This window comes from Natrix helvetica, assembly GCF_964273705.1.
Source record: "Natrix helvetica genome assembly, chromosome: 2".
NCBI lineage: Eukaryota > Metazoa > Chordata > Lepidosauria > Squamata > Natricidae > Natrix > Natrix helvetica.
In genome coordinates, this window is record NC_138552.1 from 259,353,943 (window position 1) to 259,370,702 (window position 16,760).

Genomic DNA, 16,760 nt, shown 5'->3' on the forward strand with positions numbered 1-16,760 from the left:
AGACATCCCCAGATTCCAGGACTGGCCCATGTTCCTCCCCAACCTCCTCATTGTCCAAATCTGCTGCCAGTTCTGCTGGCTGGTGGTGGGCCACAACACTGTCATAACAATGGCCATACCAGCCATTAGAGAGAGAGTTGTAGTCCTACACTTCAAGAGAGTACCAGATCGGGAAGACATGATATTTAGGACAGAGCTTGTTATAGTGTGATCTCTGGCAACACATGCATTCATTTGTTTATTTCACAAATTTCATTTATTATCATTAATAAATTCATTTTGTGAACATATTGTGAGTAAAGGCAACAAGAAGATACTTTACCAAGAACACTTCCAAGAAACTTACTTTAATTTTGGAATGACCACTGCCATCAGTGTCCACTGGAGAGCAAATGAATAACACATGTATGATGCCTCTGTTACACAAAGGAAGTAGTTGCATCAGAGGTCATGGTAACATGAAAAGTCCGTGCCATAAGGTCAAGTCACACAGTTTGACATTTTGATGTCATCATAGTTTGTTTTAGATGCAATTGATCATTGACATGATCTATGTTTGCATACCATTTTTTTTAATTTAAATTCTAATTTTTTGAGTGGGAACTTGCAAAAGGTGTAAGTTATCTGACAGCATCCACACTGCATTCAAAACATTGTTGACCTAAAGTAATATAGGTCCAGCACATCTGAGAGACGTGAGGAAATTCCTTCTGGACTGTTGAATGAAATTATCCTATAGTGAGTGAAGAGAAATGAATATCTTCACAATCATCAAACAGCTTAGTTCATTCTTTATAAAAGTAGAAAACTCTATAAAGGTTCAGATGTCCTTGAATCAGTTCTATTTTCTCTCTTCTTTATGTTCTGAATTAGAACAAGATGGCAGGGTATTTTCTTCATACACTTCTCCAACCTTAAGCCAAGATTCTGAAATGGAGTATGTTCTTAATACATCCAAATAAAGTAAAAAGTCTTGTAGGCAAGTAGGTATCGGCAACTGGCGGATGTGCTGGTCTGATCGCAAACAAACACTTGTTAAAAGTGAGCGAATCTCCAGGCGGCACAGATGAGACAAAGATGGGATATGATCTGTCACAAGAAAGAAACATGCATTGATCAGGAGCAAAACAACTGAGTGTTTCATAAACCTTCTGCTTCAGTGCCAAAGGCCTGCAGAGGGAGGCCAATACCTTTGCTGACTCAAGAATTACACTTGGCTTCTGAGGGGTAAGTATGTCCCAGGCTATACACCATGGAGTAACAGTCCAGAGCAAAATTGGTTTTTATTTCGTTTAATTCCCACTTATATATAGCAAATAATTATTGACAATTAATGTAATGTAATAATTCTATTTTTCTGTCGCATTAAAAATTATCATTGTTACCATTTGATAACAATTTTTGGTGTTCTGGGTGACACGGCCAGGACTTTGGGGAACTGCTAGTTTCACTTCTGTAGTTTACAAAGAGAATAACAAGGTAAGGGGCCTCATACAAAACTTCTAGTCTTGAACTGATGTATTCCTTCATGAATTGAAGGACCTACTCTTAGTCTCAGCCATTCTTTGACTTTGTCTCTCTTGGGGGTACAGACAGTCTTCTGGACTGGTACCTGGATTTCCTACTGTATACAATAAAATTTGTATATTTATATTTCCTCTTTGATAATGATAGGAAAAAGGGTTTTTTTTTTAATTATTTACCGAATGGGAAATCCTTGACTTTCTCATGCCTAATCTTCAAAGAAAGCTACATTCTGGACTAAAACAATAAGAATAAACAGTGTTTTAAAATTAAATTAAATAAGATCAAAGGACAGCCACTAACAAAGCAGGGCAGATTTAAATCAGGACCTGAAATAAGGGTAAGCAGTAGGCCTAAGTGTTGAGACAGCAACTTTTCTTTTTTCCTTCTTTTTCAATCAGGTTTTCTGATTTATTTCTCTATTTCATATATATACTATATGTGGGTGTGGCCTGTGTGCATATGGATGGGTGGGTGGGTGGGTGGGAGGGAAGGAGGGAGGGATAGATTTAGATGTGTAAAACTTACATGTCCAATGTTTTTAAATATGGAAGAAAACAGAACTGAAACTTCAGATACCAGGCTCAAATATAAGTTGAAAGAAGCCAACTAGGGAGGGATTTGATGACTCACTTCAAATACCTGAAGAGATTCACATAGAAGGCTATTATCCATTGTCCCAGAGTGTAGGATACAATAAATGGATTTAACTGAAAGGAAGATTCTTTTTAAATGTTAAGAAAATGGTAAAGCTAACAATATTTTGAAGACTGGGACCAATTACTGAAAGAGGTGGTACGCTCTGGTTCACTGGATATGTTCAAGTAGGAGCTGGATAGACATGCAATATGAATGCTTTAATCTAGATTCTTGTACTGACTGAAGGACTGGATGGTTCTAAAAGTTTCTTCCAATTTTATGAGGATTGGATAACATTTGCACTGAAAGAAGCTATGGAAAATATTTACACTGGTTGGAAGGAAAAGGAAAAAAGGAAAAGGAAAATGGTGCTTTAGCTAATATTCTCAAATAAACAAGCTCATGTTGAAGAACAACTTATTTCCAACAGTTTTTGGTTACAAAAAAAAACCAACAAGGAAGGCAGGAATCTTTATGGATTGATCAAAAATATTTTGGCCTCCAAACAAGTACATTTGTTAAGACTTTCTTCTGTTTATACAGAAACTGTGGGAATGCTGATTGGGAAGCTACTTTGCAGAGCTGGAAGTTACACACCCCAAAGACACAATTTTACATATAGTCCTTGACTTACTATCACAATTGAGCCCAGGATTTAAGTCAAAAGCCATTGCAATTCCTAAGTGAGATGCCCACATGATCACCTTACTCAAAAACCACAGTCCTGACTCTCCTTGTTGAGGTGATTAAGTGATCCTGTGGTCATTAAGCAGAGCAAAAAACGTACCTGCCAAAGGGGGAAGTGGGGGGTCAGGCAGTTCCCCTCTTTCAGCAGAAGGAAACTCCACTGGCTGGAGAACTCCATTCTGAAATCCAAGCAGGATTTTGGCATGAAGTGTTTGCAGTATGGTACATTTGGAGCCAGCCCCAAGAAATGAGGGAATCTTCTCATTTCTGGAGGAAGCAAATGGCTTATGCTTTAAATGCCCTTTGCAAAATCCTGCTTGTTTCAGCTTATTTATTTATTTATTTCGTTTGTCAAACATGTAAAAGATAACAGGTATATGTATAAACATAAATATGAATACAATAAATGGGTACGAATAAATGGAGAGGGTATGACAGGGACGGTAGGCATGCTGGTGTGCTTATGCACGACCCCTACAGACCTCTTAGGAATGGGCTGAGGTCAATAGTAGACAGTTTTAAGTTGAAAATACAGGGGTTTGGGGATGTAACAACAGAGTCAGGTACTGTATTCCAGGCATTGACCACTCTGTTGCTGAAGTCGTATTTTCTGCAATTGAGTTTGGAGCGGTTTACCTTGAGTTTGTATCTATTGTTTGCTTGTGTATTATTGTGGTTGAAGCTGAAGTAGTCATTGACAGGTAGGATGTTGTAGTGGATAATTTTGTGTACTATGCTTAGGTCAGACTGTAGGCAGCGTAGTTCTAAGTTTTCCAAGCTCAAAATTTCAAGCCTGGTGGCATAGAGTATTCTGTTGTGAGTAGAGGAGTACTCTTCTCATAAAATACCTCTGGAGTCTCTCAATTATATTAATATCCAATATACAAATGGTTAAGCGCCCGCCCCCCCCAAAGCATACACTAACCAATTCAAATGGAAAAATTTGCATAGGAAGCAGAAACTTGGATGGAGTTCACAGCAGGCTGAAATGGGCTGAAGATATAACATAATTCATTCTTCCCTCTCCACCCCAACACAAAGACAAGCTAACTTGTCTTTGTGCTGGGGTCCAGAGTCAGACCACCTCAGCTTTCCCATTCCTGAATATAGGGGAAAACCTGGCTTACTTTAATTCTAGGAGCAGAATTAAAAAGAAAACTGCAAAAACTGTACACTAAGTCTAGAAAAACAGTTCCTTCCATGTACTTTATAATTTGAGATTTAACCTACCGGAATCCCAGTTAGCGGGAACAACAAAAGTGAAGCAGGAGAATAGATGCCTCACACAATGTTCATTCAGGAAAACAATGGTTTAAAAACCTTCTGGAAACCCAGAGATGAAGCACCCATAACTTCTGAAAGAAGCTATTCAGATTAATTGTTCTAACTGTCAGGAAATAGAGACAGTAGGAACTGTTATCAAACTGTTACCCCAAAGTTGAAGGTGAGGGCTGGGATAAAATTCCTACCTTCTGGTTTCAATACCCACCCACCCATCTACCATCTTCTACACAGGTGTATACACAAACAAATTTAGTGTATCTGCCTCTATATGTATACATGTACACATACCCACACATACACACACACACAACACATGCACACTTTCAGAGCAAAAGGGAAATCTTCAGGATTGGCTGCAGCTGGAATTCACTTTACTGAAAACATGAGGAAGAACACAGTGCACAGGAACTTTAAATGGTGATCGTGCATAGATATGCACATATTCTTTGGGTGTTCATCTTAAAACCAAGGTCCATATGTGTATATGTTGTTGTTAGTTGCGAAGTCGTGTTTGACCCATCGCGACCCCATGGACAATGTTCCTCCAGGCCTTCCTGTCCTCTACCATCCTCTGGAGTCCATTTAAGCTCACGCCTATTGCTTCAGTGACTCCATCCAGCAACCTCATTCTCTGCATCCCATTCTTCTTTTGCGCTCAATCGTTCCCACCATTAGGTTCTTCTCCAGCGAGTGCTTCCTCCTCATTAAGTGGCCAAAGTATTTGAGTTTCATCTTCAGGATCTGGCCTTCTAAAGAGCAATCAGGGTTGATCTCCTCTGGGACTGACTAGTTTGATCGTCTTGCAGTCCAAGGGACTCGCAGGAGTTTATGTGTATATATACAGTGAGTGATATTGCAGCAGTTAACTGAGACCCATTTCAGAACATTACCCATGAAAGAGACATAAATTGGTTAAGATCATATATTTGGTTTCTTTTATTGAGATTCCTCTGCATTGTATCTGAAGGCTATGTGCTCAAAATGGTGCTCGGGAGGGTTATTACTTTTTAGCTCCAGAATTAACTGGCTGGGAATAGTTAATTGTGAGTGTTCACTTTGCAAATTAGCATATTATTGGGGTTATTTAAAATAAGGAAAGCGATAGTAAAAGTGAGCAGGAAAAGTAAGAATGGTAGAAAATAAGGGTGATGATTTGACAAAAGATGTGGTGATGAATCCCCCCTGGATGAAATATGGAGAAATTCAGGTTGGAACTGAAAGAAATAAAAATAAAAGTGATAGTAATACTCAATTCCAGGTGTGCCTATTTATTGCTAGAGGTGCTAGTTTTATGGGTTCACATATGCTCAAATATTTGTTCTCATTAATCTCCTCTTATGTTCTTCTATAAAGGCTTACCTTTGGATCCCTTAGAACATAATTTAATAAGCACTCTGCAGGATCAAACCAAAAAGCTATCTACTTCAGCATCTTATTTCCCACAGGGGCTAACTAGAGGACTCTAAGAAGTGCATGAGTAAAATATCCTGGGTTACTCTTATCTTTCCACAAGTAATATTCAGAGGTATACATAGACATGAAAAATTTGCATTTCAGGTAGCTAACAACCATTTATAAACAATTAATGGCTTGGGGAAAGATCGGCAGCAAATAAATTTAATAATAATAACTATTAATGTTCTCTAAATCTGTATTTGTTTGAGACAATCATATTTTGCAACAGCAAATGCAGATTAATTCTATTTTGTGCAGAATCTAACAACAAAGACAAACCTTTTCCAAATCAGTGCTTTCTAAATATACTAGAATAACAATTGCCAAGAATTCCCCAGGCAGTATTTAGATGACAACAGGTAAAGGACACTGGGTTAACAAATATATCAAGCCAGTTCTTGCTATACACCACAACAGTATGTTTTATGTTTTCAATCCACCACAAAATGTTCAAAATGCTTCTATGTAGCCCCCAGAAACCTTCAAATCCCAATGTTTAATGTGACAGAAAGGCAATTAATAAATGAATGACTAGAGACTAATATTATATTTAATTCTAACAGCATAAAATATATTTTATCATACTTCCATTTAATTCTTGAAGTCAATGTATTTTGGAATGCAACCATGTGAGTGTTCACCGAGAAAGCTATGCATCCTAATATTTAAAAAGAAAATATTAGAACGAAGTCAATTCAGACCATACTAACAAGCGTAAGTTTGAATTTTTAAAAGAGATTTTTAAGCAGGAAAAAAATAAGAAAAAAAGATCTAGTTGGCAAGCTGATAGAGACCATAAAGTGAGATTAATTAAAGCACCATTCAGGCAGAACTCTCTCCACGCGTTTGCCGAATTTGAACACAAAAGAAAAGAGACATTTTCTGATCAGAGGCTTTCCTAACCTTTCCATTATTAAAAGATGGTATTTCAGTCTCCAGGGTATCTAGTTAGCAACTGATGATTGCAGACTATATCTGCACTATTCTCCCTGCCTGGCAGGCAGTCTGCAGCTTCACTGTTGTCTGCAGTAATTGGATGACCTTTATTTCCAGAGCAGGATTAAGCAGAGCCACAGGATCATTTATTAAAAACACAACAGCACACTGGTTTCAAAAGTCTAATTTGAAAAAAAAAAAGCCAAGTTACACAGATGCCTCTACTACTTCAACTCTAGCACCTACTGTTTAGGAAACCTTCTAGCCACTCAGCATATGGCCCGGAATAATCTAGATACTCCCAAACTCTCTCTACTTAAAACTAGAAAATCCAGGATCCTTCAACTTTCAAACATTTGCTTCATCAGTAATAACAAATGGTTGTTCGTGGCACGTTAAGATGACCCTGAGATACTATCTATACATTTGCTTTATCTTTTGGGTATCTTTTTAACTCACAAAAGCACCAAGGTGCTGCTACGGATGCCTCACTGTGACAAGGGGTATGTTCATGGGAGCAATGTGCAAAGAATGCTAAGAATCAATCTCAAGAGTGCATATTCCCAGCAGCATCACTCAAAGCCTGAAGGTCATCCCAGTTGCTCAACTAAAACAAGCCAACACCTATATCAGGCAGCAGCAATATTGGAAAATTGTAGAAGAGGAAGATCACTTAAGTACCATAACAAGGCATCATTTCATACCATGCTAAGAAAAGCAATGGTAAATCACTCCTATATATTATCAAAATACCGCAAAGGGAGACAATATAAAGTGATTGACAATATTTAGTATCAGATTATCGGCCCTTAGGTCAGATTGCAGTCAATATACTACTGAAGAAGAAACTAAGGATTTTGAGAATATTAATAGTGTTTATGATGTGGCTACATTAAATCTTTTGGAGTGTCTAGTAGCTGGTGCTGTTATGAGTGGAGGGGGGGAGGATGCAGATGAACAGAATTACAGTGAGAACTTGAAATTTAAGAAGCAGGAAGGTTTCTAGGAGTAGGAAACACAATGATAGAAACTGAAAAAAGGAAAGTTGAAGTCTTAACAAGAAAGACAAGGTCTCGGGAAGAAGAATGCCAAACAACTCTTAAGAAAGATTGTTACAATCGCACTTCTAGATTTGAAGATGGAAACACACACAGAAAAGGCCAATAAACTAAATTATTTCAGCATAAGTGAGAAAATAAAATACTATCAAAAAAAAGTCAAAATGTACTTCAATGATTGTCATCTATTACATCAAGCTGTAGTATAAAAATGTGAAGCTCACAACTACTCAATATCCTCATACAAAACCTAAATAAAACAAAGCCATCGTCCATAGCAAAGCACTCTCCGGGTCAGAAGATAAGTTCTATGTTCTTTCCTTATTTATTCAGGCGTAGGCTTAATAGATGTGGAGAGAGCATGGATTAGAAGATCACCTTTGCCTCCCCCCAGGTTCCCGTGGCTTGGCACCTTCGGGATACTGCTAGGTTGGTGAGCAGCGCTCTGCCTAGCCGGAGGTGGGGGATTGTCCAGGGGGCTTATATTTTTGCCCACCAGAAAAATGTGGCATGGTTGTATTATGAGGACATGTTGTATTTTCAGGGAAACACGGTAATACAATAAACACAGCAACCAACCTTAAAATTGACAATGAAGACATTATGCAGGCAAATAGTCGGTTTTATAGAATTGATTATCAACAGTTAAGGAACCAGTTGTAAGAAAGACACTTGGTGAGTAGCAGTAAAGCAGTAAAGGCCTTGAAAAAGATTTTAAAAGGCCATAACAAAGATCAGAACTGTACAGGCAGCAGTTTTTCCTGTGACCTTCTTTGGATGGAAAAGTTGGATTTCAAAGAAGCAGGATAAAGAGTATTGACAGTGTTCAAAATAGAATAATTAATACTTTATTTGTATTTATTTTTAAATCAACATTATGCTTTCTGAGAGTATGTATATCAAGGCTACAATCCCTTGTATTATTGACCAAAAACTATTTGTTATTTAGGCATTAATAAACAGGCCATACAAAAATAAGCTGGCTCATTCTTTGCTTACCAAAATAACTACAGGGCTTCCATGTAGAAGCAGACTTATGGCTGGAAAGAACCTGCTCCACATTCCAGGGAAGCCTCTTCCAATTAGTAAACTCCAGCAGGAAGTTCAGAGCATCAACGCTTACAGAGAAAATCCTAGAGGTGAACAAAAAGAAATTACTATAAGAACCCGTGTATCATATTGAATATTGTCAGCTTCTAGTAAAAGAGTTCAAGAGTTCAAATTCCTAATCAGCCATGTAACCAACTGAGTGGTTTAAGGCCAATTATTATCTTTCAGATAAACCTATACTATTCTCAGTTCACAAAAGAAATATAAAGATGAGTAGTAGTAAATTTTAGGGGATATTAAGTGATGTTCTCCTAAAATACAAAACTTTATTTAACTGGGAAATATACCATATCAAATATATCTTAATAGAATTCTATTCTACTAGTACTCTGTTTATTTGAATAAAATGAATTTAATACCAATCTCCTGTAATCTGAATATATTTGTAATAGATCTTCACTACAGAATGCTTGCATTCTGGATATTAATCAGAGTGGATTTGATTTAAATCAACTTGATTTAAATCACTAGTAGAAAGGCTTGATTTAAATCAACAATTTAAATCATAATTTTTAAAGAGCAACTGTCATCTCTGTCCCGCAATGGCTCCTCCTTTGACCCGCTGTTGACTCATTGACAGTCCCATTTACTCTAATTGGACGGCTGGTGATGCAGAAGTGATACAAGGTGAGGGACGTGGCAGGCAGCAGATGAGTGGATGCCGGCTAACAAGCGCTGCCATGATGGATCTGAGATTACAGATGCTCTTTAATATTATATTTATAAACTGCTTAGAAGGATTCCCTTTCATCTTTACTGCTTGCTCTGCCTCCTCACACTTAGAGCCTGATGGTACAGATGAATTTCTCTCCAAACAATCATACAGATTATATAGTGTACATAGATTTGCAAAACAGTGGGATAAAGGAATATTCCTGAACTTTGTTTTATGATTTATCTCATGGTTACTGTGAAATTGCGTGAATGTATCAATGCAGGTCATATTATCTCAGCTTGCAGAGCTTGGATTCATTGAATGAGTTTACAAACAAATGTTAATATTGCAGAATATACAGTCCCATGCTACATAACTAAGCTCCATTTCATGTTGAATAAACCAAATTATTAATGTATCTTAAATAGAAAATTATCTTTAGATAGATTTTTACTCCAAATAAACCTGATTGGGGGGAGGGAGGGGTTAATCATTGATTTTTATCCACCCTGACATTAATACATAACAAACATACACATACTCCACTTACAAGTGTGTAGTAAATTATTTTAAAAAATCATATTGCCAACTGGAAATCCTAACTTTGTTCAACTACTGTAATCAATCAGTTTCATTCTCTCACACATGCAAGTGAAGAGTATCCACAAAGGATCAAAGCAGTTGACAGAATCATACCGAGGCTGTATTTCATGTAACCTTTGATGATATTTGGCATCAGAACACAAGGTTCCTTTTATTAGTTTAAAATGGCGGTAAATCTAATGTATTCTGTAACAAGATGACTTCTGCCCTTTAAAAGCAAAGAGAAGATATTTGGTCCTTTCTACATAGGAAGGAGTGTGCATGTTTCATTTTTTCTATTTGTTCAAAGTTTTAGGAATGCAGCATAAAGCAATTTTCCCTTTCACTGGAAAAAAAATCAGACCACCTGCGTTCACCAAGGAATCAATACAGTTTGAATTTGACACAGAACACAGAACTGCAAAGGACCAGCACAATGGTCTTCAAATTCACCTCCAATCTCATTGTCTTCCAATAATTCACTTTTGTTCCAAACTTCCTCCTGTTCTAAGATCTGATGTTCTAAGGCAGCGATGGTGAACCTTTTTTGGCTTGCGTGCCATAAGTGGGGGGAGTAGTAGTGTGTGCCATAAGTGGGGGGGGGTAGTGTGCGGGCATCCCGCACCCATAATGCAATGCACGCCCCCCCCCCAGTGCACTTGCACACACTACATGCACAACCCCCCATTTTTTGCATGCTTCTTTTGCCCACCCCAGGCTCCAGAGGCTTTATAGGAGCCTGGGGAGGGCGAAAACAGCCTCCCCCGTCCCCCCAGAAGCCCTCCAGAGGCTTCAGGGATCTTCGGGATGCTTCCCTGAAGCTTCTGGAGCAGTCAAAACGAACCTCCGAGCAAACCGGGACTTCCGGTTTGCTCGGAGGGTCGTTTTAAGCGCTCTGAAGGCTTCAGGGATCTTCAGGATGCTTCCCTGAAGCCTCCAGAGCAGTCAAAACGACCCTCTGAGCAAACCGGAAGTGACTTCCGGTTTGCTCGGAGGGTCGTTTTGAGAACTCCGAAGGCTTGAGGGACCTTCAGGACGCTTCCCTGAAGCCTCTGGAGCAGTCAAAACAACTCTCCAAGCAAACCGGAAGTCCGTTCCCGAACTTCCAGTTTGCCCGTAGGGTCGGTTTTTTGCGCTCCAGAGGCTTCAGGGAAGTTCATGAAGCCTCTGGAGAGCCTCCAGGGGGTTGGGGGGGCTCTTTTCGCCCTCCCCAGGCTCCTATAAAGGCTCTGGAGCCTGGGGAGGGCGAAAAATGATTTAAAAAAGGGTGAACTCAGCTTGCCAGCGCGCACATGCGTGCTGGCCAGCTGACAGGGCAGTGCCTCGCGTGCCCTGACAAATGGCTCCGTGTGCCACCTGTGGCACACGTGCCATAGTTTTGCCATCACTGTTCTAAGGTGTAGAGGTAATAACGGTACTAGGGAGTTGAGGAGCAACATCATATGCTTCTTCCCTTACAACTTTTCACTACTCCCATTAGAACATTTAATCATGGTGCAGCTTAACATAATAATGGCTAAATGCTATCCGGAGTTTGCTCTTCATTAGGCCTAAGGCACAAATAATTTTCCTTAATGTCATAATTATCATTAACAAATGATATTTGCCCTAATTCACATATTTTCTCTGTAGTACAAATGCTCCCCATTTTCAGCATTAACTATGGTGTTGTGTTACATCAGCACTCATATTAATGCAAAACCTGATTATCAGAGCTTGACACTGAAAGCTAAAACTGGTTCACAGAATTAACTTCTCTATCAACCTGGCTTATTCCATTGGGGAAAACATGCAATTTGCAAGTTCACTTCCAACAGCTTTAACCATAATTATTTACTTAGGTCATAGAGTTTCCATTCTGTAGTTCTAAATCTTAGCTCAGGTTCTGAATTCTAAGTATTAGCAGTCAGGCAGAGTCAGGTGGCAGAATCCCAGAAAGAGGGAATAGACTGACATAGGATTTAAAAGAAAAGCCAGTATTATTTTCATACCATTTGAAGGATATGCCAAGATATCCCACAAAAATGACAGATGGCAGATAAACCAATAAATGCAGAGGAGCATTCTATTAATTTGCTCCAGTTACAACAGTAATATTGTTATGCAACAAGCCCAGATAATAGCATGAGACTACCTCCTGGACTCCCAGGATGCAATCACACATACATAATTCAATTTCCAACTTCATCTTTTGTTGTTCTATTCCAGTAAGCTTTTTAACTACCTACATTAAATTTCTCTCTTAATTGTGCATAGAAAAACCAAACTAAATCCCTCTGCAGTTAATTATTCTGTTGGTTTCATCCTAAACTGTACATCTTCCTGTATTAATGTCTTGATACGATAACCAACTGTTCGATTACTTTCCTAGCCCAATTCAAGACACTCACAATGGCATGTAAGTAATATACGACACTATAACCCTATAGCAGGTGTGGCGAACATGCGGCTCCCGGCCAAAATGAATGCGGCTCTTTGCCTCTTATCATTATTTTGTATACTGTGGCTCTTTGCCAAGTTTAGATTTTGTCCCTTTCGGCGCTAAACCCGGATCGCGCGCTCCCTTTCGGCGCTAAACCCGGAAGTACGGTCTTGCCCCACCCCTGGCGATGCGACGCTTGCCTGCGCTCCACTAGCTCGGCTGGGAACGGAGACGTTTCTCTGCTCAGCAATGTCTTCAGTGGAGTGTGGCAGCCTGGCAGGCTGAGCCTGCGTCCCTTTCAGGCGCTCCGCTCTGCTGAGGAAACGTCTCCGTTCCCAGCCGAGCTGGTGGAGCGCAGGCAAGCATCGTCGCGTCGCCAGGGGCGGGGCAAGACCATACTTCCGGGTTTAGCGCCGAAAGGGAGCGCGTGGTGTGGCTCTCTGACTCTCACAGTTTAAAATTTTGGCTCTTTTTGTCGAACTTGTTCGCCACCCCTGCCCTATAGTGTCCAGACATGCTGACTGCTTCAGACATGCTGAACATATTAAAAAGTTTTCATGCTTGTAGCCCAATCCTACTCTGCCAGATATTGAACAAGGCTCTGAATAATGTATTCAGAACATTGCATAATGATAGGTATCCACCTGAAGTGACTACTACACACATATGAATATACACTTGTAAATATCCTTCATGGACACACAAACACAAGCTGATAAGATCTATTTGTCCATGTTACAGAAGATTCATGCATGTATGTCCAAACATATGCAACATTTCAGACATAATGAGACTGAGGACACTACAATATATGAGACAGAAGTGGGGAAAACTTACTATCAGAATTTAGTGATCTGCAAGAGATTATGGATTTCTGACAAACAACTTTTAACCACGGTAACAACAAAATTACACATCTCTTTATTTTTTGCTATATGAATGGATAAAAGAAATCTGGTAATTGTCAGGAATGCATTCTAACTTTAGGAAGGACTTGGCAGTCAGTACAGTTCTGGTATCAACTCCAAATTAAGGCCTCAACGTTCCATAATCCTAAATAAAGTTCTTTCTGTAATTTGTTTTATTGGTGAATTCCTATTTGGAAGGGAATTTGAAATTTGAAATTTACCTGAACTATCCACTTATATTCAAGATAGCATGTCCACACAATAATACTGAGTAACAAAAGAAATTCCTATGATATAAAATGTATGGATGCATGAATGATCAGATGTTTGTATATCTGTATGCCTACTAAGAGATGTATGTAAATATATTTACATAGTGGTGAGCTGGAACCAGCTTGTTGAGTCTATTGATATGTTTTCTTAATTTTGTGAGCTGTTTCACAGCAGAGGTGAGCCTCAACACCAAGTACATTACTCAGCTGTTCCACCACTAACAGTAGTAGCAATGGAGTCAGCAGAGCTGTTTCTTAAAACATTTAGCAGCACACCGGTACACATACACAATCATACAGTATACTTATATACCTATATTGCCTTGCTTACCAATCATGGAAGAGAAAATTCACAGGATTAAACCCAGCTAGCAAGAGTGAGGGCAGCCATTCTCTGTAGTCAGGTCCTGCACTGACCGCATACTTTGAAAATTCTGCCAGATGCTGCTGACATGGGAGCTTGCAATCCTTCCTCAAGAAATGCCGAAATAGACCGTATCTTCTATGTAGCAGGCAGAGGCCTAAATCTATTTCAAGAATTTTGATTCCGTATTTCAGAAGAATAAGAATTATGTTACTTCTGCAAGAAATGTACAAGACATATACATGTTACACCTTGCAAGCCATTCAGAATTGCCTTGTGGTGAGATGGGCAGCAAATAAATTTAATCATAACCCCAGTGAGACACTACCGTGACATAATTGTGGAGCTTCTGTGCTCTGAGGAAGATGAAAACTATGCCAGATGTTCAACCATACTGGGCAGGTTCTCATCAGAGGAGTCAGATATACAGCGTTTCCCCCTTAAAAGATATGGTGAAACATAAATTACAGAAATCCATACTGGCTCAGTTGTTACCCGGGTTAACAAGGACGATGCCAGAAGTTGGGAGTTCCTGGACATCTAGTGAAAAATGGACTACCGAAGTCCGAACTGTTGGCCAGGTTCAATAGTTTCAGAATTACTGGAAGTAAAGTTGTTTACCCATCACAAATATACGATTGAAAACAAACAATACAGATATTCTTACAGATTGTTACATATCAAGTCCAAAAGAGGATATTTGAAACAAATGGACCAGTTCTGGAAAGAACAACGACCAGAATAAGAAATAACAGAAGAGTGGCCAAAGCAAAGCAATGTAATGATATCAATAGTAATAGGTGACTTGGGTATAATTTCATTACAACTGCAACACCACTTGAACATCATTGACATTGGCAAATTCACCATCAAGTCAATTTCAAAAGGCAACTTTACTCAGAGAATCTCTCATCCTGTGACAATATGTGTAATTGTGCATAGAAAAACCAAACTAAATCCCCCTGCAGTTAATTCTTCTGTTGATTTCATCTTAAGCTGTACATCTTCCTGCATTAATGTCTTGATATGATAACCAATTGCTCAATTGTTTTCCTAGCCCAATTCAAGACACTCACAATGGGATATAAAGTAATACTGGACACATTAAAATTCAGGGATTGTAGTCTGCTTCAGACATGCTGAACAAACATATAAAAAGTGGCGTGACAATAAATATCTACATCTGCCTATCCATTGGAAAGGACTCAACAGGTAGACAAAAACGCCCAATCCAGTCTGAACATCTGGCTGATTGTGCAACAAATCATCATATAAAAATGTTAACACAGTATTTATTCAAACAAATTTTCCAGAAATTAATCTGTAACCTATTAGTTAGTTAATTTGCTAGATAGCTGATTAACTCCAACTTATTAAATAGCACTAGGTCAATGGCTGGACCTCTCTACACCATCCATGAAATTAGTTGATCTCTTTGAATACCAATGCCAGTCCAGGAGAATATTTCAACCAACGATCTATAGAGGTCGCCAAACATGAACTGAGAGGTGAGTTTCTAGCTGCAACAATCTTTCCAACACAGAGCCCTCTAAAAAGCTCTGTTACCTTGAAAACCAGTAAGTCCCCTTGGTGTGCTATATAGGACAGACTAAGCAGGGCAGGAGACAATGATCTCCAAATGGATGTGGAGGCCAGGAATTTGAAGAAAAGTGGCTTATCAAATCCTTTGGTGGATTCACAGTATCTTCTAAACTTGTCTATAAATGGTGTGCTTTTGTATATGTGTGAGAGAGGGAGAGAAACAGAGAGAAGTTGCATTAATTACATCTCAGCTAAGTTGCTACTGCTACAATTAGGAAATGCAACAAATACAATCCGAAGGACTCCTGTTCAGAACATTCCATTCTACATCTTCTTTTACAGCAGTTAAGGTTTTTTTTTAATGTTTCTTGAAACTCTGGGATTTCCATGAATCTGCCAATATCTTTCCCTTTTGTGCAGATAATACTGCTTTGCCTACATAAGCAACAGCTTTCATCTCTCAGCACTAGAAATAAAAAGATTTGTTTACTTGTTACACTTCAATCCAGAGAGTGAATTGTAAGTATGGAAAACCAGTTGTCTGCTTGTTCTTCACTTTCCAGCACTTTCTCGCAAAGATCAGTTTAGTGGTTATCGTACATTACAACTGTATACCTTATCATACGTTATATACTAAAATATAGTATGATAGAGATAGCAACTTGAATGTTCTCAATTTTGTCTTCCCACAACCTCATTTTTCACAAATTATTATTGACAAACTGTCAAATTATCTTATCACTGAAGAGTTTCAGCAAAGCACACATTACAGAAGAAGATAGTACATAGCCAGGAAATAATGGCTTAGCAATATCTATTTGAACATATTTCAACATGGCTCTCTTATTTCAAAGTAGAATATGGGCAACTTGATGTTCAACAAATGTTTCAACTAACTCGCTCTGTAAATTAAATGCAACAGATGTCCCTGAAGAATGCATATTAGCGTCTTAATAATGTGCCTTTTAAAAATTTTTAAAAGACAGATTAAAAATAAGAGAATACAAGAACAGCCATTTTGAGCAAAAAAAAACCCTGTAAAATGAATAATTTTATTCAATTTCATAATTCATATCAAGTGTTCATGAGACATAGCTTTCAAAAAAAAAAAAACAGAAAGAAAGAATTCTGTTCAAAGGGAAAATACCCCTTAAAGATTTTTTACAAGGATATTATATGCCTAAAGTTGACCTAGTACTGGGATTTCTGGATGCTTAGAAACATGTTCAACTAAGTCTAGCTAGGTTTATTCCTAGATAACTCTGAAAGTGTGATTTAGTGGCTTAGAGCGAATGTTCTGCTAAAAGAAGAGAAAGCAGTAT

At 38.6% G+C, this 16,760-nt stretch overlaps 1 protein-coding gene across 1 annotated transcript in view; it reads right to left on the reverse strand.

The window, feature by feature from the left end:
* Positions 1-225: 225 nt before the first annotated feature.
* ASB3 (ankyrin repeat and SOCS box containing 3) overlaps positions 226-16,760 on the reverse strand; it is a 39,965-nt gene continuing 23,430 nt past the window's right edge. The window contains exons 8-10 of the mRNA XM_081942784.1: positions 13,864-14,112; positions 8,583-8,716; positions 226-1,089 (exon numbers count right to left, since the gene is read on the reverse strand). Coding sequence (XP_081798910.1) covers positions 842-1,089; positions 8,583-8,716; positions 13,864-14,112 — 631 coding nt within the window. The 3' untranslated portion in view covers positions 226-841. The remainder of the gene's footprint in view (positions 1,090-8,582; positions 8,717-13,863; positions 14,113-16,760) is intronic.